The following is a 27,808-nucleotide window of genomic DNA, read 5'->3' on the forward strand; positions in this document are numbered from 1 at the left end:
GGCTCGACAGCGCCGGCCCGGCCCTGCGCCTCGCCCCCGCCCGCCGCCCCGCGAGGGGGCCGGGAGCGGCGGGCAGGGGAGGGCAGAGCCGCCCCCGCCGCGCCCCTCGGCGCAGCGCGGAGCCCGCCCAGCGCCGCCCGGGGAGGGCCGGGACGGGCCGGCCGCGCCAGCCCCCGGCCCTGACGCTTCGGTTTTTACTTTCTAATTAACTCCCAAGTGTGTTCTGAGTGATGAGCGGCCTGAAAGGTCTGGTGCGGAGAGTGACTCACTTGTTCTGCTCCTCGCCCCAGAAACACAACCGCCCTGAGACGAAAAACAAACCAGAGGAACTCTAGTGAAGAATCCGTGTTCAGTTAATTAAGTCGCACTCACGCTTTTAAGTTGAAAGATGAATGATGTGTTGGTAACTTGAGGTGAAGTGACCTTAAATTTCCCATGGCTGTCACAGACAGGGATACCCTAACAATTTCTGACAGAGAAAATGGCCTTATTTTGCTTTGGGGTGCCACTAGTAGTCATAAAAAACAGTCTTTTAAAATCAGCAGTGTTGTTTGCTCCAGTGTCCAGATCTGTCTGGGAGGTTCCTCCAGCTGGGAAGGACAGAGGATCTTTGACAATGTCAGTATTGAAAAATACCATTTTTTTGTTCAATACTCTTTATTTATCTTTGGACTGGAGGTTCAAGGTCAGAGGGGCCATACCCAGCCACGTCTGCCTTACCTTCGCTGTTTGCGCAGAAGAGCAGACATTCCCTGAAATCGAACATTGCCTAATATTTGCATTTCAGGTGGAACCTCAAGCTGCCAAAAAGCCCATCAATACATGGTCGGAGAAAGCGAGACCAACTCCACACCTGCAGAATCTATGCTCCTGTCTTTTGGTGTCAGGCAAATGCTATAAATCTTGCTGTAGAAATACAGAATATTTCTGATAGTAAACATTTACCCTCTCCACAAGGGTTTAACTAGATGCGATGGCAACTAGAACACGCAAGTTGCGAAGGAAGTAAAAGAGCTCCCTCCTTCTCCCCTGGCTACCCACCGTCAAAAGCAGCAGTGGCCCTGGCTTCCCAAACCTCTTAGGGACATCCGCAGGAGTTTTAATTGAGTTTGAAGGATATGGTGACTCGGAAGACTACCGGAGCGCATCCTTGTGAGGAGTGACATCTATGACAAAAGCATTAAGAGGAGCCTTTTGTGTAGGGACTCTGCAGAAAACTAATAAGAAACCACAAAACCAAGCAGCGGGCATTAGCATTTTCATTGTCATTCTAGAGGCATTGGCTGTGGAACAACTTGGATCACCAAATATATCATGTCTTCACGTTAGAAACAGGGAAATAATATCTTCTTGGCGCGCAAATAAAGAACATGATATTAAAAAAATGCCCAAGCATTAATTTTTTTCTGAATCACTGCTATTATTAGGGTTTTTTTTTTCTTTTTACTGTACACTGATTTTCTAAAAAGCGGGGGAAAAAATCCAAGTAAATATTTAAGATAAGTAAATCATTTAACGTTCAACTGCTTTCCTCTTCTCAAGGTATATCAAGTTTTATGGTTAATGTATTTCTCTGCTAAGGGAACCTTTGGCCTTGGAGAAATGTGCTCCTCACGCTCCAGAATCTCCTGCCAGGGAACGGTGAGCTGAGGCTTGCTGACACACAAACGTTAGCACGTGCCATCTGCCCATCCCACCCAGTCTGCCTGTCGCACCCCGTGCCTCCGGTTCTCCAGATTGCCCCATCATCTTTATGATATCAAATCTCCAGAGACCAGTTTCTCAGACTACAAAATAATCTTGAAAAAGACTCCATTTTGTTCCTCCGGGCACATATCCCTGGGCAGGCCTGCACACCGCAGCCGGGGAAGCCCTCCCGCCTTGCCTCTTGCCCGGCAGCTCTCGTACAGCCCCGCTGCGCCCTGGTCCCCGGGGCAAAGAGCTCTACGGGCTGCACGGGACGGTGTTATCGTCCCTCTCTGCTCCGTCAGTAAAAGCCCTGTGCTCTCCCTGGTTCTTCTCAGTCCTCTCCAGGCTTCCAGCTCTGCTTTATCACTCAGTAGATAAAGGCACCCGCTGATTTCCCCCAGTTCTCGGCTGGTTTATGCCGCCTGGCTCCCAGCCTTGTGTAAGGAGCCTCCTGCTTTCGGTCATGTCCTGCTACTGCCTCCCTGCCCGGTCCCACCAGCTGTACGCCTCCGTGGCAGGATGGGTGGGCCATGGTGAAAGCAGCTAAAAACCTGTGTTATTTTCCTCGTTGTCCTTCCTTCCCTGTACAACTTGCCATCCACTGAGATTTGGGCCCGCATTTGCAAAATGTTGCATGAAGTTTGGAGAGGGATCAGATGGGAACTGCCTAGCTCGCTGCCCAGAGAGTGAGATCTGTCCGTGTATCGGAGCTCTACAAACCCCATGCAGGCAGCTTGTCTGGCCACCCAGACAAACATTAATAGTGTAAAGGAAAATAGGGAAATATCGGAAGTAATGTTAAGCTACCCTGAGACTCTTGAACTTGAGCCTTTCGGGGGAGCAATCAGGGCATTAGGACAACCTTCCTCAAGACCTCCCGCGGCTGCCTGTGTGCAGAATCAAAGCGGTACCCCTGGGGTTTGGTGTCTAACCTGCCGGTCCCGGCAGGCCCTAGTGCCAGACACATAAAGGTCTAGATGTGGCATGTCTGACTTACTTAGAAAGTCCATCAGACTAAGTAACAGAAAGAGGACTGTCCTAGCTTTTGAAATGCATTTTATTTATGCATTTGATTATAAATTCAGCCACATCATGCAATGCTTGGCAAAAGCAAAAAAGAACCATAAAATCAGCTGCTTCACTCTGCTCCCCTCTAAAGGTTTCCATCAAGAATGAGAAAAATGCCAAGTGGAAATGAAGTGGGTGGAGGGAAAAGAGCATAATAAATAATGAAAGATGCAATGAATCAGAGTCCTTAGGTAATCAGAATACTTAAGCCATAAAGATTCAAAACCAAGTAAGCTCTGTCCATATTTCAGGACTACATATCTCACAATTATATTGCTATCATGAAAGAGTCTTCTGCACAAATAGCAGGCTTGCTACGCTCTCAGGGTATGCCATGGTCCAATATTGTCTCCTAGAGTCAAAAACTAATTATGTGTTAAAATTTTCAGAGTGTTGTTGTAGATTAGGAGGCTTAGTTAAATAATTGCTGGACTCCAGTGTATTTTCTTACATTGCTTTCATCTAGTCTTTCACCTCTCTTTGCTTCCTCAAGGCTAATGCATGGAATATTAAAAAATACGACAAGTCTCAAATTCAGAGGAGTCTATCTTTGCTAGTACTACAGCAGGCAAATGTATGGCGGAAATAAACTGCACCAACAGCTTAGTATCTAGCTCAGAAAATCTACCTTCCTAAATATTAATTTTCATCCAAAAGCTTTGTGAGCCTGCAGCAGTATTAAAAAATGTATTTTTTCCAATCTACTTGAAAAGAAGTCCTTTGCTTTTGCCATCTAGCAGCAATTACAAACTCCTCATCTCCTGAATCGCATAATTTTGCTTACAGTAGAGTCACCTTCTTCTGCTCCGTTTTGGCAAGTGTTTACATCAGCCACAAATTCGAGTCCGATAAGCCTAGCAGTGAAGAGCTACATGCACTTTTCCCTCCAAATTAGATGCTAGGCAAGTTCCATCCAGATAATTATTGTCTTCGTTTTGGTCAATAAGTCCCATTGGTGTTGGCTTTTAGTTACACTAGGTACTTTAGTCCTAGTGCGACCCTGTGTTATCTGTGGTCAATGCTTCAAAGGCAGCGTTACAACTGTCCAGTGAGGGCTGCAGGGCTCTTCCTTAAAGCACGAACGGCCTTTACCCAGCCTGCTGCAGACATACTCGCTTCTCAGCTGCTCCCAGCCCTTCTGAAAGCCTCTTGTGAATGTGGCTCCATTCGTGAGAACTGGACGGTCATCTGCGGTGAAGGTTTCTGGGAGGACCCTTCTCTAAACAGGTCACGGACAATTCTGCCAGGGGCTCAGAGATTCAGAGGGCTGACGGCTGGCATTGGAGGAAAGGTGAAGTTGGTACCTCATCCTCCCTGGGGGAAGGAGATATCATCATGGCTTCTCCAAGACAGTCAGAAATGGTGTTAAAAAATGAGAATTGCTTGCGGGCAAGGGTGTAGCCATATACCCAGAAACATGCAGGTGACGGCAGCTGCCTGGGAGTGCAGGAATTGCCCAGCACCCTGCTGCCAGCTGCCCCTTCCCAGGCGAGGGGGAGAGCGGTGCTCCGGTTCTCCCGCAGCAGCCTGTGGCCGGGAGCACAGGAATACGTGTTTGTAACATGGGTTTCATTGAGGAAATGTTAAACTGGTATTTCAGAAGGGGCTACAGAGGTGCTGACATTTCCGAAGTGGATCAACGCAGGATGCGCTGTGAGAGGGAGGGAGTTACTTAAAATACCGCACTTGAGTAAATCTCTGGCTCTCTGTAGCGATTTGCAGCAATGCAGTAACTTGCTGTCTGCTGCAGCAGCACTGAACTGCATTGGCTGGTCATGGCTCCTTCACCTGGGGTGAAAGCAATAACTCCCTGGCAGCCAGAGAGAAGCCCAGGTAATAAAAGTGCCGAAGGACAGGCTCATTTCTTTTGCCTCGATTGAGTGGTTGAGAGCAGCTGTCCTTTGTGTCTCGCTGGCTTCGAGCAGTGGCGAATATTTGCAAAGTCACCTTGAGCTACTGCTGAGCTCCCAAAATTTGGCCATGCACTTTCTGTTATGCTGACAATTGATGTGTGCAGCAGAGCAAGGGCTGCAGATCCATTACAGCTTGGCGAGTCCGTTTAAACCACAAAGGGATACGTTACTCTAAATCTGAGATGGATTTTGCTGAGTTTATTGTTTTTAATCCCTGCAATTAGGTATCTGTTGATTATCACAAGTGACAGAATAGAGTTGCAGCCGTGAATCCTAATTTATATAGAAGCACCCTGAACTTGAGCCTTTATTTCTTAAAAATGTTTATGTTGGCAACCTTGGTTTGCAGTAGAATATTTTTATCATTTGGAGAAGAAAAACCCAGGTTGTGAACCTACGTGTTGGATCTGAACCACAGCTAGGCAGAGAGCAGCCTATAGCAACAAAGAGTGAGCCTATCTGCCTGGCAGTGTCCATGAAATCCCTTTGTGGAGTTGACATGTGCAATAACGGCTACACCTGGAAAGCACAGCATGTGCTTGTTCAGAAAAGAACATCTGTACACACGGAGATGTGGCCAGTAAAGCATCTTCGTATGCTGCTGACCGTGGTTATTTTGCACAGCTCTTTGAGCGCTCTGTAGGAGAAGCGTTAAAATGTGGCTTAGAGGCTGACTAAGCTGGTTTCATAGAAGGATAATTAATTCTTTGCTACAAAGATCACTTGTGTTAAATGTGATAATCCAAATCTGTGACATGGTCCTGGACAGCTTTCCACTGCAGCCATCCACAAACAATGCTCTCAACAATTAATTCCTGGTGGTGGTATGAAATCAGCCAGCCTTGCTTATCTGTATCTATAGCCATTTATTTCGTTATCCAACCACATAATGACAATGTAGTCACCACAATTAATAGTACACAAGTATCATTAGTACCATGAGATGATATAGTCCACAGTTTGGAAGCCAGCAGCAGTTGGAGATTTTCTTACGTTCATGCTAATTCTTAGCACTTCTTTTCTAAATTTGCATATGCTACAGAATTGCTTTTATTAGCAGGTATGCAGAGGATGTCAAGACACTTGGCAGGTCCCCATTATTAGAGGACATTTTTGACAATATTTAACTTTTTCTTTCCATCTCAGTTCCATCTCTGACTTCTTTTTTTCATGCCTTCCACATTTCTGAGCCGTTCATAGAAACTCTTCATATCTGCTGACGTTTTTGGTTGGTTTTGTGCTGCAGGAATACACAAGATGGAAAAGCTTCACTTACTGTAATAATAAAGTAATATTTTATTGCCATGCTAATAACATATTTGACAAGTTGTTTCCAAGGACAGCTTTGCATTGCCTCAGAAAAAATATTTCTTCTCCCTTCCCTGTTTTGAGTAACTATCTGGTTCTGTATAGAACACAGACATTAATATGTCTGTAGAAGACTGAGCTCACAAGACAAATAAAGCCATGTACACACATCTAGATTTGAGGCTGGCATTACGTTAAATGAAAGCAACTGTATTGTTAAGCTGCACTGTGTAATTAAAACTCCTTTTAATTGCTTACCTGCACCGTATGCCTCTTGTGCTCTCCATCCATTATCAGCTACATGAATTATTGAAAAAAGAAAACAAGATTTTTTTTCTGGTTTTTCAAATTTGTCTGGTAAAACAAATATGTTTGCATTTAGGGCAAGACTACATTGTCCTCAACCCTCCCATTGAACAGCTGTTCTCAAACACATCCTTTCCGAAGTAAAATTTTACCATTAACCTGTCCCTAAGAAATGCTTGTCAGAGAGAATATTTTTCCCCTCCAAAAATTAAACAATTATGAAGGAAGTAGGATTTTATTTTGAATTTATGAATTAAGAAAAACTTGTCTGCAAACTGAACTTCAGTTGCAGCAATTAAAAAATATAAAAAAATCTTTCAAATAACTTCTAAATAAGTTTTCTTCAAAAAAGCTTGTAGAAAAGATGCACCACTATACCCAGCAGAGATCTATTTGAGCATTGGGCTAGTGCTATCTGAAGAGAAATACTGTTTACAGATTTAGTATCTCCTGCAGCATTTGGATTTGTCTGGGAATCCTTTCAGGCACTGGGTTTACTCCAGCTCCCGCTCAGCTGGTGGGAACCCCTCCACGGTCTTTCCTCGCAGCAGGCTCAGACTTCTACTGAGTACTGAAGCAAACCCAGTCTGTCCCTCAGGCTGAAGATAAATGATTTCTCTGGTGAGTTCCCAGAGATTTCTGCCCACTGCAGATTCTGAGAACTGTGCCCTGAGGCTGCGCTCCTGCTGGTCCCACCTCTGGCAAGGAGAGGAGATGCATGCCACAAAATGCTGTTCACATTTTTAGGTGAGAGATTTTCTCTGCAAGACTCACAGCCCCAGGCCAGAGTCTGGAAGAATAACTAGTATTTTTGAACACTTACAGTTTGAAGAGGTACCGGTATCCGAAGCCTCACTGTAAAGAAACGATGTTGAACGTTAGTGCCTCGTAAAACACAAATCACATCTTGTTAATAACGAAATAAGAGACGTGAATAGATCTGACCCCCTCTTCTGAGATGAAAGACAGCCTTCTAGACTCTGCTTGGCTCTCCTTGAGACCGAAGCAGAGGAGCACAGGGCACGCGGTCCTTAAATGAACGACTGTTGGAGACATTTGCAGGGAACATTTTGTAAGTAAAGAAAAAGATTTACCTGTTCCACTTAATTTGGTTGGTGAGTTCACCTAAGACAGACGGAGAAGAATGTTTTACAAAGCTGGCAATGCATTCAAGTTTGAGACTTGGTACTGTGCCCCTGGATCTCATGGTCGAGGATAAACTAGGGGATGGGGGTGGGCAAACGAAGAGAACATTTTCGAAAGCACGACTGAGCACCCAAAGACTCGGGAGGTAGGTGGGAGCAGGAAACCACATCAGACAGAGGAGAAGCTGGCCTTACGCTGGTTAGGAGCAGACCTCTTCCTTGTTATTCCCAGAAACAGTCTTTCTGCTCCCTTTGCCCTCCCCTCTCCAACACCCCCAGGATCCCACCCAAATCCTCATCAGCCCCTCAAGGCCATGCTCATGCCCTGTATGAAGGAGCCAGCGTTTGGCGGCCGTCAGCCCGGCCCACTGGACCCCGTGGCTTGCTGTGTCTGCTCGGGGTCAGCGGTGCGTGGCCGGCGGGTCGGGCAGATCACTCACTGTGCACGCCTTGCAGCAGCGAGTCCAGGCGACTCATGAAGTCCCACATCAGGCGGCGGTAGTACTCGATCCTCGCCTGATCCAGCTGCACTACCACCACGTCCATCCCACTGACGCTGAAATTCTGACTCCCAATCCTAGGGCACAGGCAGTCATTTCACCAAGGAAAACCATTTATCATTAGAAAGTCAACAAACTCCTTCATTAGGAAGGACTCTACAAAGAGGAGGGTGCTTTGGCAACACGAAGTATCAGGTATACAGCTCTCTGATAAGGTTACGTGAGTTGCAATTGTTATATATTGTTATTTATTTGGCAATGCCTTTTGCTTACCAAACCTGGATGGGAACTTTCACATGCTGAAAATGAGAAAGGGGGAGGTGTTTTGCTAATACCCTTGTGCGAATAGTGCTTTGACCTGCTGCAGGCAGGCTCTTGCTGTTCTAGTCCAGCCGCCACCGTGATAGAAAGAAAATGCCAAACATATTAAATGGTGTCCAGGCTTCTGGAAAATGACTTTGATCCCACAGGCTAGATTTTGACTTGTGGCACAGCTGTGAGTAATGGACTGTGCTGCTGCCAGCACAGCCCCTAGGTACACGGTGATTCAAAGTTATCCTTACAATCCAAGTTCAAACTCAGCTTTAATTTGTACAAGTTACAGAGATGACATCTTAAAATCCAGCTAGATGTTTGAGCTAGCCCTTCATGCGGCTGGGGAGTTTAGTGCTGCAGCAAAATCTCTTGTGGATCTGTGACTTACTGTTGGTGTGGTTTTGCACCATTGAATTACAGCTGACACCCAGGCATCAATTAGAAAGTGATAAGTTATAAATTAAATGTATCACTTGCAAGAGAAGGGATAATAAATCTGTCTAGCTATTAAGCTTGTCCACAAGCAGAAGCAAAAATCGGTGGGAAATGAGCCAGTTACCTCTGCAGCCAAAGGCTGTTCACTGGGACTTACGTGCAGGAGCGTCACCAATATGCATCCAAGAGAGTGTTGCTGTAAACTGAACCCTGTGGGCTTCATCTCTGATTAAAATGTTTTTCTGGTAATAAAAGCCAGTAGTTTTCATCAGAATCCAGCCACCGTGTAGCTGCCAAGGAGCTGAAACTTAAAGGGACCCCTGCAACGGTAGGCGGATATCTCTCTATCCTCATTGTGTGGACATGGTGCTCTCTGGCTCAGCTGGAATAGGGAGCAGCTTTGCAGCGTAGGGTGCCGGGACAGAGGGGCACAAGCAGTGGGGTTTGATCCCAGTTATCAACACCATATTTTTTCAAAGAAGAAAACAAGTGTTTTCAGGTCGAACATACCTGTCCATGGCCAGTTTGAATTCCTACAAATAGGATTCCCAAAAAAAAAGGAAAAAAATTGTTAGTATGATTTCCAGAAAGGGCAGCTGGCTAAGAAATAGGCATATTCACGAAGGAAAGCAGAATACTGCTGCTTACTTTGAAGAAGATGAAACTATCTGGTTGCTCTCTTATCTTCTGTAAAGACTGAAGATGCTGCGCAGCCTCATCTTTCCTCTGTTCCATTTCCTTCTTCACTTTGGTAATCTCTGCCAGTTGTTTTTTCTCATTGGATTGAATGTCAGTCAGGATCTTCTTCTCTTTCTGAATCAACTCTGTCTTCACCTCTTCAAACAGCTTTTGCAGCTGAGAAGTCACTGTTTTTGTATTGGTCTAAATGAACAGATAGGAAAATGGTGCATTGGCTCAAGAACCCAACACTTCACCTTAGTGTTTCTGTTTATTAATTAGGATTGTATCTATCCTTTGCACTGGCTTTAGAAGGAAGTGAACAATAAGCATTTGCTTAGAATATCTGATTAAACAGAGGGTTATGAAAATTATCGTGCTATAGTAACAAAATCAGATAAAATTCAGCTAGCAATGTGAGAACTGTATCAGTACGCACTGAAAATCCCACTTGTAGACTCAAACTGTTCTTCTTTTATTTAACAGATAGAAAACTTTAAAATATATAATGATATGTACAATCTGTGGTCTGCCAGTCCTGCAACCTGGTCCGTGCAACCACAATAAATGGTGGAGTCTCCCAGCTGGTTCCTCCTGTGGAGCTATGCTGGGGGCTATGCTGGGAGGCTGTGAGACAGCTTGGCTTCTGGCAGTTTCTCACACCAGTGTTTTCCCTGCTTTGGAATATATCTCTTTCTATTCATCTGTTTCTAACGGTACAGTTGCCATCACTTATTTCTTAGAAATTGTGGAGGAAAGATGCTCTGAATTAGCGACGATCTGGGTACCAACCTTGAGCTGATTCTCGCTTTTCTGAAGCTCTTCTAGGGCGGTAGCTAAAGTGCTTTTACGTTCCTGCAGCCATGTCACGATGTTCGAGAGTTCACCCTAGCAGAAGGAAAGACAGCATTGAACTTCACAGCAGGGAAGCAGCACGGGTAGCTTTAAACCCGACTGGCCGTTAGTGGAGCTGGTGAAATGGCACAGGTTTCACCAGTGAGTCCTATAATAAACTGCGTTCACTTGCCTCCTCATAAAGATAGGGCACAACAGGAAAACTAATGTGATCTTGAAATCTTTCAAGTCAATGTTTAATTTTTATATATGTGTAACTTTGTATGTGGTAGGTTAATAAACAACTTTCCCTTTGAATAAGTAAATTTCGCTTTAAATGAATAAATCTCACTTTATCTGTTAAAGCTGTGTTCCTGCCAGAATCTTCACATGTGCCTAATGTGATCCAAATCCTTAGTTTTCACATCTGTCAGCAGCTGTGGGATCTGAGGATAAGGTAATAAGCAACCATCTTTTCTGAGGATCAGCGAAACAGTGGTACTTGCTCACCCAGCTGTTTATTTTAACAGATACCACGATCATTGAGTGCTGTTATACTGCACGATAACACATTTCAGAGGGGACGTTAAACCTCGTTCTTCGGGGATCAGACAATGTCTGAATGGTTCTGGCTGCTCCTGGCTGCCTCCAGCAGTGTTTTCACACCTCGAGCACCCATGAATGGCCACAGCAGACACAGCTGCCAGATTCCCGTTTCTTTAATAAAAATGATGCCAGAAAGCTTAGGTTCTCCATGAGATAGTTGTCACAGCTGGAAAGTTTTAAGTTTTGAAAAATTAAAAGACAAATAATCAAATTTGATGAGGTTCCTTGCACCAAAACCCTTTTATAATTCCTCCTGATTTCCCTGGCTATCCTGGGGAGTTTAAAAAAAAAAAAACCAAGAGGAATATGCAGCTGAGATCTCAACTTACCCATGGAGATGGCTTCCCCATTGACAGGGCAGTGTTGCTCCTTCACCAGCTCCAGGAAGGAAATGGCTACTACCCTACACAGCCCACTTCTGTTCGGCAGCCCTGAATTTTTTATATGTAACTTGGGGAAGAAAGTTATTTAGCAATACGTATAACTGCAAAGGATGCTTCCAGCTAACACCTGAGGAGGCTGTGACCTGTCCTGAGGTCCAGAGCGAGCCAGACGTTTCCTGCCCACGCACTGGGTTGCTGCAGGGTGTTTTGCTTGGGCTCTAAATTCAGCCCAGAAAACTCAAATGCAAGGCAGCGAGTGAGCACAGCAAATGCATTTTATCCCCTCAGTCTCAGCTGATTCTGGACAGCAGCTGGACTCAAAGGCAGGGACATCGAGGCCCCACGTCTCTGTGGCCGCTGGGACGCTGGCTCAGCAAAACTTAGGGCAGGGGGAGGAGGGAGCCAGAGGGAAGGGCCTCGAGTGGGAAACCCTGTTTCGGGTTCAGCAGTGGCGGGGTCCCCGAGGCTCTGTGGAGGAAGAGACTTCTTAATCCCTGCAGGAATACTTCTTAATCCCAGCCAGGAACACGCTGGTGAGCGGCAGTTTGCCGTGGCCTGAGGCTGCACTCGAGGGGCACGCGCTTCAGCGGCGTGGGACAGCGGAGCCCTGCGCCTGCCTCTCGCTCGCCGTCCCGCACCCGTGCCCACGCCAACACGCGCTGCAGGATTCGCCCACCCTTGGCCCGGTCAGCCCCAAACACCTTTCTCTGCTCCTCTCCCTCTGCTTAGCCTGCCAGGCTGTTCCTCCAACACAAAGGAGGAAATGAAAAGCAAATTCCTGCACAACGCACCAGTCCCCGCTGGGGCAGACATGAAATCCCCCGGGCTGCTGCCTGCCTGCCCTCGCCCCCCCCACCCCCCGGTGAAAGCCCCGCTGCCCCTCCTGCAGCTTCCCCCAGGCCAGGAGTCTGGAGCAAACCCTGCAGGGGCCGCGGGGAGAGGAGAGCCCCTTACCAGCTGTTTGTCATGTGCCTCCTTCAGGGTGACGATGCTGTGGCCCTTGTGGCACCCCGCGATAGAGCAGAGCACGCAGATGTACTGCCTCTCGTCCTGGCAGTAGCACTCCAGCAGCCTGCCGTGCTCCGGGCACCTCCTCTCCGCCGCCGCAGCGCCTGCGCCCACCTCCACCAGGACGTGGTCCTGCTGGGAAGCCTTGGCGTTGTGTTTGTTCAGGTGGGCCTGGCACAAAGAGGCATCGCAGATCAGGCAGGTTTTCACCGCTGGCTGGGACCAATCCAGGCAGAAGTCACAGGGAACCACCTCCTCCTTCCCCTCTGCGGAGCCCTTGCCCTGTTCTCCTTTGGAAGTGGTGGCCAGAAATGCCTCCACGATGCTGCACAGCTGGAAATTCTTCTGTAGCTCCAGGATGGGCCCCAGCTGGAGCTTGCACATGGGGCAGGAGTAAAGGGCCTTGGATTGCTGCTGGGCACCGAGCGCCTTCTGGATGCACTGTTTGCAGAAGCTGTGACCACAGCTCAGCGACACTGGGTTCCTGTACAGATGCAGGCAGATGGGACAGCTGAGTTCATCCTCCAGGCTGGCACCCCCTCCAAATTCTTCCCTAGCTTTTGCCATGGCCGCAGAAACGGCGAGTTAGCCAGCCTGCGAGAAACGAAACTAAAAGGACGTCCTTGGCATTGTGCCCCGGTTAGAGACCCAGCCCAGAGGCTGCAAGTCCTTCCGCTCCACCCGGTGACAGGCCGGCAGAGATACGCTCCCCGTCTCGGGCTTCACCCACAAACAACTCTTGTAAACCCTGGCAGCCACTTTTAGAAGTTTGCCCTCAGTGGCTGCGTGGTCTCAGGCAGCATCGCTCCGTGTGTGAGCCCCCAGCAGGCTGGGGGTGCTGGGGAGGCACTCGCAGGCACGGCACGAGGTGGACAATTCTCCTACAGCCCTCTGCTCTCCCAGAAAAATCCTGCATCCCATGCGGGATCAGCGAATTAGAGAGAATGAGAAGAGTATGAGCCTGGCTGGGGTAAGCCAGGAATTCCCTTTGCTTTGTCTAGTTCTCCACAAGTTACAGATGCTCCCCTGAAGGTAAAATAGGGAGAACGCAGGGGAGAGTTTTACTGGGACTTGTTGAGGCTGGTCTCCTACCTGCAGCCAGCTGACAGAGGGCTGGTAAAGGCTCCCGGAAGGGCACTCTAGGACAGGAATATCCCTGTTCCGTGTCACGAGCCTTGCTTACCTCGCTTTGTGCCTGTACCACCCGAGACCCGGCAGAGCAGCAGCCACTGCAGGTGCATTTGGGAGACCCAACTCCACCCACGTGGTTCTCTGTATCATTTTGGTGTATAAAATGCAAAAGACAGAACACAGCCACTTTCTTCCAAGACTGAGCAAGGATTAGCATATGCAAAACTGTAGTGTCCCTCAAGGTCCTTCACTGTACCTGCCGGGGTGGAGAGCTCCTGCCTGGACCTCTTCATGCAAATACCGTGGCTCTGTCTGAAGGCAGCAGAACCACAGGCAGCAGGCAGGAATATCATCTCTTCCTCTCCAAGATGTTTGGACAATCGTAAGAACGAAGTAACCCAGGCTCTATATGTCACAGACTAAAGGCACGGGAGTTTTCCTCTTTATTACTTCCTTTGCTGTGAAATTTTTGCATAAGTGAGGAGAAAATTGAGGCAAAAAGTAGGTAAGTGATCTATCGGAGAGCTCACAGGGGAGGACAGCAGCAGAGAGCAAGGGAAACCAGGCGTCTTATCACCTAGTCTCTACTCGCCTCCCAGGCCAGCTTTGCTTCTGCAACAGATGGCTTAGGTTGTGCAGGACGGGCAGAGGAGGGCAGAGGTAAAAGGTGATGCATTAGAGCAAACGTCAGCATTGCTTAACATTCTATAGCAGTTAATGTTGTTCCATCACCTTTTTTATAAACTAAATTGCCATTGAGTTTTGCAAACTAAATTACTTTAACAACATGCAGCCAACACAGCATTTGATACAGCCGAGCAAAAAAGTGCAACTTAACAGTATTTCCATCGTGATTAACAGAACAAATAAGATAGGCGCTCTTGCAGTAAGCGGCAGTGCACTTTGATATACCCCACAGAGGCCTTGCCCTCCCACAGACGAGCCGTCACAGCAGCCCAAAATCCAATTTCTAATATGCCAGCTTAGCACAGCCTCCGCACAGCAGCAGACCCGATACCTAGGCCTGGAAATACAAAACAGCACCTTGTCCCCATATCACTATAGGAGCCTCAAAGAGCCGCCAGACACGCCGAAGGTAGCATGGGCAGGATATTTTGGAGGGATGGTTACTGTCTCTATAGGCCCGTCAGTAGTGTTGACACATGCGTTATAAAATGACAGTGTATTTCTTCCACAGTCTAGCTCTACCCTGACCACTTTGAGGCCTATAGGAAAGTGCTTCTCTCTGATCACTCTTTGATCTAGGAACGTACAGAGGTAACCATGAGATGTTTCCAGGTAGCACTCAAAACTAGAATGAATGATTCCGAGCTTCCAGTCCCTCGCGTTGCTGGTGTCCACCTCCCAGAAGTGACTGCCCTCCGAGAAGCTCTGGTCGCTCTGCACGTATGGGATGACACTGTATTTATTTGGTACCTTGCAATAGAAAGAACTGAGTGAGGATGCAGAGACTATGTCATCACTGTAAACAAATCCACCTTGTCGACACACTAAAGAAGTCAGATGTTCATGAACTATAGAAAGAAAAAAAAACACATTATGATTAACAGATAATTGTGCAGATTTGCATACATCCCCATTGCGGAAAGCCAATTAGGTGTGCACGTCGCACACTGTCACACATGCTCTGGACAGAGCCTTCCCACCCCAGCTGTCTCTCGGTCTTGACCCTAGGCTCACTGTCAGCAAGGGCTCAAGCACCATCAAGAGAGCAACAACAAGGGAGCCCTAATTTTTTCGATTCAGTTGGACAAGCGTCCCACCGTGCACAGCACAGGGTCTGTAGATTGATGTTACAAAACATTACAAAGAGTAGAATTATCTACATAGAAAGAGTAGATTATTTATGTCGTAAGACAAACTCCACCTGTCGCTGCTGTGATGAGTTCTCAACTTCCCATGTGCTTTGAATCACTTTTGAAAGACAGAAGAGGTGTTGCTATTTTCTTGTCTTAATCCTCCCGGAAAACTCCTACCATCCCAGAGGTAAACAGAGTGTATTCAAGATACGTCCAAAGCGCTGAAGCCCAGGACAAGCACCCTTTTATGTACATATATGTGAAAATAATCAAATCAACGTTAGTAATCAGTTCTTCTAGAGGTACTTGTGTACTTGGCGTCTTATTAGTCCTTTCTTAAATATGTTTTGTAGCTTCTCCATCTTGCTTGTCACAGTGAAATGGCCACTTACCACGTACTGCTTCAAATAAGGACGGCATGTCTGAGAGGAATTTCTGGAAACGCCTTAGAATAGTGCGTGGTGTTGATCCATCCAAAACAATGGGTGGCGTTCGCAGTTCTACACCAACTTTGTTAGGAACTGGCTTGAATCTCCTAAAACATGCAGAAAGACATCAGAAGAGCAGCAAGTCATCAGAAAACCATCAGCAAGCCCATCCCTGAGCCAACAACTGCATCCCCCGCTCCACACCCAGCCTCGATGGCACATAAAGCAGCTGCTGTCATCCCCTCCCTCTGCAGCTTTACCAGGGACTCCCCCTCTAACCGGTCTTTCCCAGAACCCCAAATCTCTTCAACATCGTTAGGATGAAGTTCACTCCATGGACAGTATCTGGCCCCAGAGGACCTCGTCTCAGCCACCTCAGCCCCAGCTTTTGCCAGGACAGACCCCAGCATCATGTTTGCGGTTACAGTCCTCAAGTCCCCGCAGCAGGAGCTACTGAGGTGTCAGGGGCAGCTGGGGGAATGCTGGGCAGCCAACGAGAAGTGGCACGTTATCACAGCCAAGGGGCAACTGCTGCACCTGAAATGCAGGGCTGGGGAAAGGCCGGGCTGGGGGAACCCGTGTGCAGGCAGTGGTGGGCTGTGGTAGAGGAACAGGGCACTGGGAGAACGACTCAGGAGAAAAGCCATGAACTTTGTAGACTTGTGACTTCACTGCATGTTTCGACTCCTGCCACATTTGCTTCTTAGAAGCAGAAGGCAAAGCAAACTGGAGGACGACTCAGGATATCTAACCTCATCCGTCCTTTGCGTGCCCACCCAGGGACCTAAATATTCAGGAATTGCCCTCAGAATGGGTCTCGAGAACAGGTGTGGAGAGTACGGAAAAATAAGCCGTGTTGTATATGAAGAGTCACACATGACCTCTGTTAATACTCTGGGTTTCTCCAGGTCTCTGATGAAGCCAGGCTCAGAGCGTGCAGTCAGCCTGCCCAAGGGGCAGCCAGGGTGAGCCCAGGGAGCTGTGGGTCTGCAGTGCACGCAGGCTGGGCTAGCAGACCCACACCACTGGACTATTAGTCACCTGAAGCAATATGTAATGCAATAGTAGACCACCTTGGGAAGAGCTTACCTGGTTTGAATCGCTGCAAAAGCCTGCAAAAGACATTTTGAAAGTAGAATTAGCATAGTGCAGGCAAAGGCCAGCCCAAGAGCTGAGTACCTCTGGGAAGGGAGATGCTGTTAGGTACCTTGATGAAAAGAAGTAGGTCTTTCTGATCTCTCAGAGCCTCCAGCTCCTGTACATCACGGCTGGCTGCATCCTTCTCCTCTTTGTGTTTTTGTATCTGCATCTGAATCTGAGAAAGCTGTTGTTCCTTGTTGCGACTGAGAGCTTTCAGGGCCTCTCCTTTTTTGTTATCTAGCTGCAGACACATACGTTCGAAGAGGCTCTCCAGCTGGTTCCTCCACTGGCTCTCTTTAGTCTATTAAGAAAACACTTTCAAAGCTGTTAGGGACTGAATCTTACATTTTCCACACTAACTCTCACTCAGAAATGAGCCTTATCTTTTCTGGGCTGAGAGAAGTAACTACTAACCTAGTGCCTCTCCATATGACAACAAACCAAGATGTCCCACTGACAGCAGAAAGGCCAAGTGACATAAGTGGCCTTCCCCAGCATCTGGCACCTGACCAGAAAAAGATGAAAAAGTAGTGCTTCTTGCATGATGCTTGCTGAAGACTTTCCACTGTGCATATATTTCCTTATTTTGCACTGGTATTTTTCTACAGATACATTGCCTTTGGTCCTTTTAAGGATGGGTGAGGAAAAACAGTTTCTCTGCTTCCTGCCTCCACCAAGCTTCTTTCGTTGTTTGAAAGCAGCTACGCTGCCAGACAGGACACTGCCAACAGGTACAGTTTTGTCTTCAGACTAGAAGGGAACGTTTCCTTTGCCCAGTGCCAGGACTTCTAGTCCCATCACTTTTACTGGTGGAGGAAGGCAAGTGCCAATTCTGCCTAAGCAGAATGAACTAGGATTTGGAGACCTGCATTAAATTCCCTGCTCTTTCAGAGCTTTTAGATAGGTATTTGCATGCTGGGAGCAAAAAACAGAGACTTTGGAGCAGTCTTTTAACCTCATTCCTACCAATTTCTTAGAATCACAGGCTAACCTAAAGGGATTTCTTGTTGTAAAGAGGAATAGAATCATAGAATCATACAGGTTGGAAAAGACCTCTAAGATCATCGTGTCCAACCGTCAACCCAACACACCATGCCCACTAAACCATGTCCCTAAGCGCCTCATCTACACGTCTTTTAAATACCTCCAGGGATGGTGACTCCACCACTTCCCTGGGCAGCCTGTTCCAAGGCCTGACCACTCTTTCAGTAAACAAATTTCTCCTAATGTCCAATCTAAACCTCCCTTGGTGCAACTTGAGGCCATTTCCTCTCGTCCTATCGCTGTTACTTGGCAGAAGAGACCAACCCCCACCTCGCTACAACCTCCTTTCAGGTAGTTGTAGAGCACGATGAGGTCTCCCCTCAGCCTCCTCTTCTCCAGGCTAAACAACCCCAGTTCCCTCAGCCGCTCCTCATAAGACTTGTGCTCCAGGCCCTTCACCAGCTTCGTTGCCCTCCTCTGGACACGCTCCAGCACCTCCGTGTCCTTCTTGTGGTGAGGGGCCCAAAACTGAACACAGGATTCGAGGTGCGGCCTCACCAGTGCTGAGTACAGGGGCACGATCACCTCCCTGCTCCTGCTGGCCACACTATTCCTAATACAGGCCAGGAGGCTGTTGGCCTTTTTGGCCACCTAAGCACACTGCCGGCTCATGTTCAGCAGGAGCTATAACATGGTCTGTATCTTTTCCAGAAATATTTTGGAGTCTGCAAATTGAATAAGGTTGGGAAGAAAAAAAGCCAACCACCACCCACCAATCAGGAGGCATGGACTTAACAGCAACTTTCAAGCTCAAAGGTCCTTGGAAACTAAGAATGGACTTCCCACAGTGGTAAGAAAAGTTGCTTATCATCCTCCCTCGAAGAAGAAAACTAAAAAATACCTGAGAAACCACCCAGGAAGTAAAAAAAGCTTCGGAATCCATGATCTGGGGAAGGGCAAAAGAAAACCTTATCTCAGCTACCAGCATGCAACCATCCCCGAAGTGATATGGGACCTTGGAACAAACCTTTACTTCCTCCTCTTGTTTTAGCAGGTTTGCTATGCTTTGATTCAGCAGAGCTTCGTGTTTTTTCACTGTTTTCAGAGTTTCAGCAAAATCACTCTATAAAAACAACCGGAGGAAGACATCAGGATAGGACCGACATACGTGCACGAGATCAGCAATTTTATGGAAATGGGTTAAGCTAGACCTGCAAAAAGTTTGTTCACTGCATGCTCTCAGGACAAATCAATACATAAAGGTTTTACTGGAAGATTTCATCCCTGAACAAATACCAGAATTACGAGCACAGGAAAAACATTTTGAAACTGAAAGCTGTTCATGTACAATAGCCACACATAAAGCTACTTTCAGTGCTGACAGTTTCCTTTGTTACTCCGACATTAATTTTCTTTGCATAAACGCAGCTCAGGCTGATCTTCCGGCTTGAAAGTGCGACGAGGACTAAAAGCATAGCCACAAGCCCTCGGTCCCACCAGTTTGGCTCCTCAAGACGGGAAGAAAGTGTTTATAACATCTTATTTTATATCCTGCGGGGCAAGCCCAGAGGGAATCTGGGGCAAAACTAGGAATAAAAGCCCAATATCCCAAGATGGAGATTTAGCCCCATCCTGAGTCTGCAGATCTGAAACTCAGGAGATGTTTCATCCCTGTGCTGCAGGCAGCTCTTTGCGCCACAGACCCTGTGGTTTTCCTAGTGCAATCAGTGCCCAGGCCGCTGTCCTGGCAGCCTCTTACCTGCGCGTTGCGAAAAGCGTCCTCCAAAGTGGTGATGTGGTGCTTGTGGCAGCTGGTGACGCAGCACAGCACGCAGATGCAGGCTGAGTCCGTCTTGCAGTAGCACTCCAGCAACTTGCTGTGCTGGGGGCATTTCCTCTCAGCCAAAACCTGAGCGTCACAGGGCTCCACCAGGACATGATCTTTCAGGGGGCTCTTCGTGCTGTGCTTGCTCAGGTGGGCTTGGCAGAGGGACGCCTCGCAGTTCAGGCAGGTCTTCATGGCTGGCTGGGGCTTCTGAAGGCAGAAATCACACAGGATCACCTTGCCTTGCTGGCCCAAACTTTCCCCCTTCTCTTCGCATTGCACTTCACACTTTTCCTCCTCTTGATGAGTGGGAGCATCCAAAAACTTCTGCACTATGCTCTGGAGCTGGACGTTGGGCTGCAGCTCCATCACGGGGTCTGCCTGGGCGTAGCACAGCGGGCAGCACTGCCGGTGGCTGCGCGCCTCCTGGATGCACTCCTTGCAGAAGCTGTGACCGCAGCTCAGGGACACGGGGTTGCTGTAAATGCCCAGGCAGATGGAACAGGTCAGGTCCTCCTCCAACCCAGCCGCAGCAGCCGGCTTGGCCATGGCACCTGAGCGGCCCTGCGAGGCGGAGCGAGGGCACCGGGGCAGAGAAACGACGCGGAAGTGCCGAGGCGCCTCTGCCGCCCTGCAGGCGGGAGCTGCCGCCGCCTGCCCCTGGAGGGCCGGCCACTTCTCCCCGTCACCCCGCTGCCTGCCTGCCTGCCCCGCCGCCGCCCCGCTGCCTGCCTGCCTGCCCCGCCGCCGCCCCGCTGCCTGCCTGCCTGCCTGGCCGCCGCCCGGCTGCCGCCCGGCTGCCCGCCTCCCCTCCGCCCAGCTGCCTGCCGCCCCCTCGCCACTCCGGCGGAAGCCACGGCCGCCACAGGGGGAAGCCCACGCAGGCAGCTGTGGCGGGGAGGAGGTGAAATAGTCCACCCCTGCTTAAACGGAGAGGGCAGCGGCCGGGAAATGGAGCTTCTGTCTGCGCCCTGTGTAACTTTTCTTTATCCCAGTTCCCTTGTAGGTATTCCTTGAGATAGCATCTGCCGATCCTCCATCCTTAAAGCCTGTCCCTGTGTCCACTGGTCCTTTTCCCAGCTCCAGCACTGCACTCAATATTTGAGTGCAGAGAAGAAAGCAGGAAGAAAAAAAGCAAGTTTCCCTTGCTGCCCTTCAGCCGGGTGGGTGTTCCGCGGCCCGGCCCTCCTCCGGGAGCTGTGAGAGGGCTCTGCGCAGGGCTGCTCCCTCCTTTCCTCCTTAGAGTTGCTAAGTCTTAGACTTCGGTTTCTCCCAGAAACAGGAGGCAATAAAAGGTTCCTTCATTTCAGGAGCAGGGGATAGAGGAGGACGGAGGCAACTTATTTTTACTGTTTTAAAAGCTCCTCTTTTCTCTGTTCTTTCTGTCCTGTTATTTTGAGAAGCTTTTGAGAAGCTTCTGAGAAGCTGTTGGCACAAAGCACACTGTCAGTAAGTGTCCTAGCACAAAATGGTCCCCGTGAGCCCCCTGTAGCAGAGACCTTGCCGCCTGTGGTGTTTGCAAAGGCTGGTGTTACTGGACTGCTCTGGTTGCTCCTGGGTCCCTGAGGACTTGTTAAATGTATTACTTGAACCAAGCGAGACTCCTGAGCCACTGTCCAGGCAAGGACTCTCTACTTGGCTAAATGCCCAGAGGAGTGATAGTTATTTTGGTTACTTTACAAGAATTCATCATACAAATCTCTTCCTGATGGTATTGGCCTCTCAGTCCTCTCTGACATGATGCACCTGCTGAGGGTAGGTAGAATTATTCCCTCCATATCAGAGCCCAACCTCATTTTCAGCTTGCTGCCTATTACCTGCTCCCTAATGCTTTCTTACGACCTTGGACCACCGAATGGGGATGTTTCAATGTTGGCTGTAATTTCCAAGTGATGTTTCTTATTCTCATTCCTAACCACTCCTTTATCATTATTTTTCTCTCCTCCATGGGGTTTCTGGCTTCACACTTCACTACTGCTAATCCCTTTTCCACAGTTGTCTTGATCGTGACTAGCGCTGTGTGCAGTGCTCACCTGGCTTTACTGTGCCCCCCAAAGCACATGAAACTGCTGCTTTTCATTGCCCTTCGCCACCTCCTCCAGCGTGGCAGAACTTGCATTTGCAAATGCCGCCCTTAGTGCCCGTGGCACTGGCTGACTGCCATGCTGCTGCGTGCATCCCAACCCCAAAACCTGGTGCTGCATAGGAAAAATCCTCCGTTTGATCTGCTTGGAGCCTATGAGGGCTGCAAAAGAGCTTGCTCCCTGTGGGAGCCTGTAGGGATTTTGTGGATCGCTCTGGGTTACTTACTGTGTCCTGCTTGCAGACTCGGGCTGAGGCAAGGTGCTGCTCCACCAGTGCATGCTGCTGTGCGTGCTGCCTGCAAACCGCCTAACCTAACATCTTCTTTCTTTATCCTTCCTCAATTAAAGTTCTTAATCATTTCATTCAAGAAAAATTAATTTCCTTAATTTTCTTCAGGAGTTTGGGTAGCCAGTAGATGCTGGAAACTGCAGGTAACGGCCACTGTAAATAATCTGCTGGTATCTCCTGGGCTGCTTGCAGGTAGCCCACATGGCAAAATGGTGCACGGCCACAGCCAAACAGGCTTTTTAACTCTTCCCTTTGGCCTCACAGCTACACTGATGCCCCACTGGCAGCACCGAAGCACGGGTAAATTCAGTAGCAGAGACAGAGCACCATGAAGAGAGCAATAGCTAGTTGCCAGATGAGTTTATTTTTCTGTATAACTTTTAAATACGACAGTATTTCAGAGCTGGTTGGCTTTGACTGATTGCAAAAACCCAGCAGAGCAAACCTGGACTTCTGTTTCCTGGAAGTAAACTTGAAGGGGAGCTGAATCCCAGAAGAGAGGATGCTCGGAGCAGCGTCCATCCCTCCACTGCATGAGTGCGCCGGGGAGAGCGCCATGTCCCGGGGGGATTGCATGACTTGCCTTTTCTCCTTGGACTGCTGAGTTGCTGCCTGGAGCTTATTTTCAGTAGCTCGCAGTGATGAATGGAGATGGTGGTGGTGACGAAAGCCAGGGCTTGAACCCAAGAGTTTGCCCATTTAGCAGTGGTTAGCCAAATCCTTTCCCTGCCCCTCTCCAGGCAGACACTGCTATTTTGCAGACCCACTGCAATGAAGACTCCGAAGAAACCAGCGCCAGCAGATCCAGATGACAGACAGCGTGTGCCAGGCTCCAGGGCAGCCTAACCCCTCTGTGTGCCCTTCTCTAGCAGGTTCTGCACGGGCAGTCAGCCTTCGGTGGTTTTGAGGGCTACTGAGAGCATCGTGTGCTTGTGTGCACTACTGCAGTGTGGACAGTTTTCCTCTAAAATCACCACTATTATTAAGGCAGTGAGGAGGTGCCTTCCCTCTGCTCCGCAGGCTGTTGACCAGCAGGCAGGCAGAGAGCAGCTGCCGGCAAACCTGAGCTGCCCTGCTCTCTCCAGCCGTCTGCTATTCCTTCGGTGCTCAGCCTCCACCCGGGCAGCCGCTTGCTCGTGGTGATCAAAGCAGGAGTAAGGAGGGGTCCTTGTGGATGTCAAGCTGAAAGGGAAGCAGAGATGCTTAGAAAAGGAGAGAGGCAGCAGCCCCGGCACTGCTGCGTGGAGCTGGTTGCCTCCCGAGAGCCCCGCACCAATACCTCACCATCGCAGCCGCTGCCGGGGCAGATTTGCTCCTGGTCATCAAAGGGTCTGTTCAGCCAACGCCGAGTGTGGCCCAGTGTGCACCGCAGGCCTGCAGCCGTAAGGAGCTGGAAATGCTCCCTCAGAGTCAGCAGGGTGGTGGGGTTTCTGGGGAGCGGGATTAGTGCTAGAAAAGCCGGTGGGGAGAGGATGGTGCCTTCTTACCTGCAGGAGGTTGCTGAGAAACACGAGGGGCCCAAGTCTGAGTTTGAAAAGGTATTTGGAGGCAGAGACAGCATATGAAAAATTAAAACGTATCCAGCCAAGGTCTGAGGGGGAGAGAAAGAGGGAACATAGATTGCAGGACCCAAAACCAGCAGCACCTGGAGAGAGCTCTCCGCCGGCATTTAAAGACACACAGCAAGCACAGGAGGTGCCTTAGGGAGAGAGATGCAAAGCCTGGGAGGGAGCGGGGAGGAAAGCAGGAGTCATCCCTTGGGGGCACGCGGGCAGCTGCTGCGGGCAGGGAGGGCAGTGCAGCGGGACCAGCGGGCAGAGACATCCCCGAGCTGGCAGGGAGCAAAGAAACCAAACCTGTCCCTGTTCTTCCCTGCAAAGACACCTGGACGGACCTGGATGACAAGCTGGGACTGTTAAATGCTGAGAGTGGGCAAATGCATACATTACTCCAAGTACAGCCTCCAGAGCCCCCTGGACAGACCTTGCATGGTCCAGAAGCTGAGGTCTGTGTCGGGGAGCTGGGAGCTCCTGTGCCTAGCAGAGCCCAGGGCAGGATTCGGTGTTGGATGCCACTGCCCAGGGCACAGATGGGAGCTGGAACTCCAAAGGGCAGCCCAGGACAGCTCGCCAGGCAGTGAAATAAATCCCAAGCAACAGGCATTTCACACCGGTCGGGAGCACGAGCCTGGCGTGGCATTTCCAGGCGTTGCCTTGCTGTGCCCCTGCCTCCCCAGGGCCTTTCTGTGGGCCCTTGCTCATGGGGCACTGGGGGGTCCCACCAAGCCGGTGGAGCCCGGGGCAGCTGTGGTCTCAGCCAGCCCAGCTCAGCCAGGCAGATACGGGCATTGCCACGCTGCCCTCGCTGCCCCCGCTGTGCCTGCCGCCTGCATTGCGTGCGCTGCCCACGCTACCTGCTGCCCACACTGCCTGCCAGGTGCCAGCCAGCCAAGGTCAGCAACAAAAGCTGTCCCTATGCACAGAAGCCCGTTATTTTCCCCTCCCACAAGGCACGGTGTGCCTAGCGCAGGAGAGAACGCCACCTCCCTTCCCTCCAGCAGCCGGAGAGCAGCCATGGTGAAAAGAAGCCATGTTATCACAAAGTTATACCAAAATGAAAACTGTCGCATTGATTTTTTTTCCAAATGGCTGGAAGTAATTGCTGGGATTAACGGAGCTGCTGAACTGATGTCGCGATTCACCAAGAGCTCCCTTCAATCTCTAGGTTTGCTTTCAGGGTAATACTCGATAAAGAGTATCAGCCCTTTATTTTCCAGGAAGCTGCCTGGGAATGCAGTGCCGGGAGTGCAGGTCAGGCTGGGAGGACAAGCCTGTCCCTCCCTGCAGACCCTTCGTGTGCCCCCGCTCCATCCTGGGGCCCTGCCAGCCAGCGACCCCGCTCCTGTGCCTCTGCTCCCGCTTGCACCCACCCCAGGCACCCCGACACCGGCTGCCCCAGCTGCATCCCCACATTTCCTCCTTGCAATTTCATGTTTTAATCCGTCCTGGCACTGGCAGCATCACTGTGCCCTGGTGTATCTTAGAAAAATATTCCTGTTTGGTGGCCCTGAAGCCTGTTTTTTTTTGGAAAGCAGCAGGGAAATGGGCTTCTTGGCAGTTTTCCACTCAGGGTGCAGCAGCTGCAGGGACGAGGGGCTGGGTTTGGGGTGGGAGGCTCGTTCCGGCTCTGTGGCTGGGCGCGGGGGACCTGCGCTGGGCTCCCCCCGGCTGCGCTGCGCCGGAGACGGGCAGGTCTAGGGCAGCTGCCTAAATCTGTGCAAATCAGCAGAAAAAAAATAGCCGGGACAGCTCAGCACCTTGCAGACCTCCTCCTTTCGGGCTGCTGAGGTCCTCCCACCTGGCAGCATCACTGCGCCGTGCTCCAGATAAATTCAGTACGTCCCCGACCTGGCAAGCCCTCGCAGGGGCGATGGCTGGCGCTGGGCTCCTGCTCCCTGCCGACCGACCGGGATTTCCATCCCGTCCCTTCCGCAGCCTGGGCTCCCACGATGACCAGGACACCCGGACACCCTGTGCTGGGAAACAGCGGTTCGGCCACCTCGGCCGTGTCTCTGGGAGAGCAGGCTGGCTCCCGGGGGACTGCTCTCCTGGTACGGGGGGGACTATCCACGTGCCGTCCTGAGCCGTACGGTTGCTGCATCACCATCTGGAGTCTTTTCCACACTTTTTCTTGCAATCCAGCCGTTGGCTCTCTTACTCCCACTCAAGCAAATTTAAGGTGCGTGCCCCATTTCATTTTTAATCCCCTCGGGCCGGGGGGTTTCTTCTGCGATGGGTCTTGCAGCAGCGGCGCCGCTCCCAAAGTCTGGAGTACAGAGCCCAGGCTTTTCCTACGCGAGTTAAACTGGAAGAAGCCATACTTAAATTGGCAATATCAGAGATATTCCCCCACGGGAGCCACATCCCTGCCAGCGGGGCAGCCTTGGTGCGAGCGAGCTGGGGGGCTCCGGCACCCCCCCGGCCCCGGCCGTGCCCCCGCCGTCCCGCTGCCAGCCAGAGGCAGGAGAGCACCTTCCTGCAAAGCAAAACACCTCCTCCCAGAGCAGGTTTGCACTAATAAACTAAAATATTAGCAGCACAGACTTGTTCCTTTTTTTTTTCTTTCCACTTTATAGTATATATGTTATCGTTTATTTATAGGCAGATCACTTCACTATTTACAGTACATGAGCGTAGAGATTCTACAGTCTTTTTGATGTAAACAAGTAACTCCGCGGCAGGGGAGTCTGGAAAAAGAAGCCAGTTCTGAAGTATTTACACAATTTAAAATAGAACTTTTATACCCACCAGATAGATATAGATAATACATTGAGCGATTTGGTTAAATTATCTATGAAACTATAGAATCTGACAATGTAAAAATACAAGAAAACGTTCTCTCGTTTTAGAAGGTAGACAGTTAAATCACACTAGAAATAAATCTCTTTTTTAAAAATAATAACAATAATAATAAAGGAAAGGCATAAGAATCCATGCCATCTTTTAAGGTTAAAGTATATTACATAAATAAGGACACAACGGAACAGAACTGGGGAAAAAAATTAAGAGAAATATAAAAAACCGCTACCAATTAAAAAAAAAACGAGACTGAAAACTTGATTCTTAATCACAGAGGGATCAATTCTGCTACTTTTACTTACTCTGCAAGTAGAAAATTGCAGAGTTAAGTAGTACTTACTCGGCATGAGGAAGGGAGGCAGAATTGGCCCCTAATAATTATTAGCAGTGTCCTTTTACTTAAAAAAAAAAGAAGAAAAAGACAGAATTTAGCTTTTTTTTTTTTTAATAAATAACAAAGCAGATGTGCCCCTTTTTAGGTGAAATTCTTACACCTTTCTCAAGAAATGCATCAGTTTAATCTTTCTCTCTCTTTCTCACATGCATACACACACTCCCTCCCCAACTCCATATTTACCGCAGCGTGGCTCTCGGCGCGGTGCCGTGGCCGTGGCCGTGGCCGTGGGCACTGCGGCCAGGCTGCCGCTGCTGCCCCTGACCCCAGGGTGGGCGAGGGAAGAGGAATGAAACCCGAAGGCTGCATTTGGCTCTATATTGCTTGCGATTGTTGGGGATGGACTACGACGCTTAGAACAGAAAGGGTGTCAGGGCTCCGCTACAAACAACAATGTATCTGAGTATTCAGCATACCTCCAAAAAGAAAGAAAAAAAAAAACCAACAGAAAAAAAAAAGGAAAAAAAAGTGCTGGTCTGCAATTGCAACGCTCCTTTGCATGGACCAGTGTTGAAATCAGACACTCAAGACTGTATCGTGGTGACTGAGCTGCCGCTTCGTTAAAGATGTGCAGCCCAGCCAGCTGCGCTGAGTAGGAATTGGGATAAACCTTTTATTTGGGGCAGTATCGAACCTAAAACCCCAGGATTGTCCTCTGCATTCAGCCCAGACACTCAGAAACATTTTCTCCTTCCCACGGAGCCCCAGGGACCCGCTGGATTCCAGCCAGAAACCTGGTGCCCCACCCTGAACAACGAGCTTTTCTGGGGCAAATCTGTGCAAAAAAAGCAAAGGGGCATTTTATCATGAAACTCTTCACATTCAGCATTTCCCCACAGTACCTGCAGGAAACTACTGGGGGACATTCTATCGTTATATATTTTTAAAAAAATAAATCTCCTCCTCACTTATTGCCTACCGTAACATACCCTTTTGCTCCCAGTTTCTCTTTGAAGCAGTGCTCTTACCCTCCCCGCAGCCCTCGCAGGCCCTCGCAGGCGGCGGGGGGCAGATTCCCGGGGCTGCCGCGGGGGCTGGGGTGCAAGGGTTCCCTTTTTGGGGTGCCCAGCTCCGAGCTGCACCCACGCCGGGGCACCCACCGCGATGCCACAGGCTGGGCGGGGTGTAAAGCTAATCCTTGGCGGGGGTGATCCCCGCTCCCCGGCC

The 27,808-nt window shown here is 49.5% G+C and overlaps 3 protein-coding genes across 7 annotated transcripts in view; all 3 read right to left on the minus strand.

Moving 5' to 3' along the window:
* Positions 1–1,450: 1,450 nt before the first annotated feature.
* On the minus strand, positions 1,451–12,825 carry LOC142088654 (E3 ubiquitin/ISG15 ligase TRIM25-like). Of its 3 annotated transcripts, none has more exons than XM_075164183.1 (9): positions 12,135–12,824; positions 10,150–10,245; positions 9,328–9,561; positions 9,190–9,212; positions 7,870–8,006; positions 7,379–7,409; positions 7,108–7,139; positions 6,237–6,275; positions 1,451–5,307 (listed from the first exon to the last, which is right to left on the minus strand). In XM_075164183.1, the coding sequence occupies exons 1-9, from the start codon at positions 12,753–12,755 to the stop codon at positions 5,282–5,284; spliced, it is 1,239 nt and encodes a 412-aa protein (XP_075020284.1). In that variant the 5' UTR covers positions 12,756–12,824; the 3' UTR covers positions 1,451–5,281. The 3 variants fall into 3 exon arrangements, with proteins under 3 accessions (XP_075020284.1, XP_075020283.1, XP_075020282.1); XM_075164182.1 differs by lacking the exon at positions 1,451–5,307 and adding an exon at positions 5,517–5,945 and having other exon boundaries at positions 12,135–12,825; XM_075164181.1 differs by lacking the exon at positions 1,451–5,307 and adding an exon at positions 5,517–5,910.
* A 914-nt stretch (positions 12,826–13,739) lies between these two features.
* Positions 13,740–20,166, minus strand: LOC142088653 (E3 ubiquitin/ISG15 ligase TRIM25-like). Of its 3 annotated transcripts, none has more exons than XM_075164178.1 (6): positions 19,451–20,166; positions 18,593–18,814; positions 16,775–17,008; positions 16,657–16,679; positions 15,532–15,674; positions 13,740–14,854 (listed from the first exon to the last, which is right to left on the minus strand). In XM_075164178.1, the coding sequence occupies exons 1-6, from the start codon at positions 20,063–20,065 to the stop codon at positions 14,379–14,381; spliced, it is 1,713 nt and encodes a 570-aa protein (XP_075020279.1). In that variant the 5' UTR covers positions 20,066–20,166; the 3' UTR covers positions 13,740–14,378. The 3 variants fall into 3 exon arrangements, with proteins under 3 accessions (XP_075020279.1, XP_075020280.1, XP_075020281.1); XM_075164179.1 differs by having other exon boundaries at positions 18,719–18,814; positions 19,451–20,165; XM_075164180.1 differs by lacking the exon at positions 18,593–18,814 and having other exon boundaries at positions 19,451–20,165.
* Positions 20,167–22,871: 2,705 nt separating this feature from the next.
* PPARGC1B (PPARG coactivator 1 beta) overlaps positions 22,872–27,808 on the minus strand; it is a 57,452-nt gene continuing 52,515 nt past the window's right edge. Inside the window, 2 exon segments of the mRNA XM_075164184.1 lie at positions 22,872–23,037; positions 23,039–23,071. Of these exon segments, the coding sequence (XP_075020285.1) occupies positions 22,872–23,037; positions 23,039–23,071 (199 nt within the window).

This window comes from Calonectris borealis, chromosome 15, assembly GCF_964195595.1.
Source record: "Calonectris borealis chromosome 15, bCalBor7.hap1.2, whole genome shotgun sequence".
Lineage (NCBI taxonomy): Eukaryota > Metazoa > Chordata > Aves > Procellariiformes > Procellariidae > Calonectris > Calonectris borealis.

Excerpts from the sequence above, each read along its gene's own strand:
- LOC142088654 (XM_075164181.1), bottom strand. The coding sequence starts at position 12,755 with ATGGCAAAAGCTAGGGAAGAATTTGGAGGGGGTGCCAGCCTGGAGGAT. Across the intron at positions 10,246-12,134 it reads AGGCACATGACAAACAGCTG|GGTGAACTCTCGAACATCGT; the intron begins GTAAGGGGCTCT and ends TCCTTCTGCTAG. Across the intron at positions 9,562-10,149 it reads AAAGCGAGAATCAGCTCAAG|ACCAATACAAAAACAGTGAC; the intron begins GTTGGTACCCAG and ends CTGTTCATTTAG.
- LOC142088653 (XM_075164178.1), bottom strand. The coding sequence starts at position 20,065 with ATGGCCAAGCCGGCTGCTGCGGCTGGGTTGGAGGAGGACCTGACCTGT. Across the intron at positions 17,009-18,592 it reads CTTCCTGGGTGGTTTCTCAG|ACTAAAGAGAGCCAGTGGAG; the intron begins GTATTTTTTAGT and ends TTTTCTTAATAG. Across the intron at positions 14,855-15,531 it reads CTTATTTGAAGCAGTACGTG|TTCATGAACATCTGACTTCT; the intron begins GTAAGTGGCCAT and ends TTCTTTCTATAG.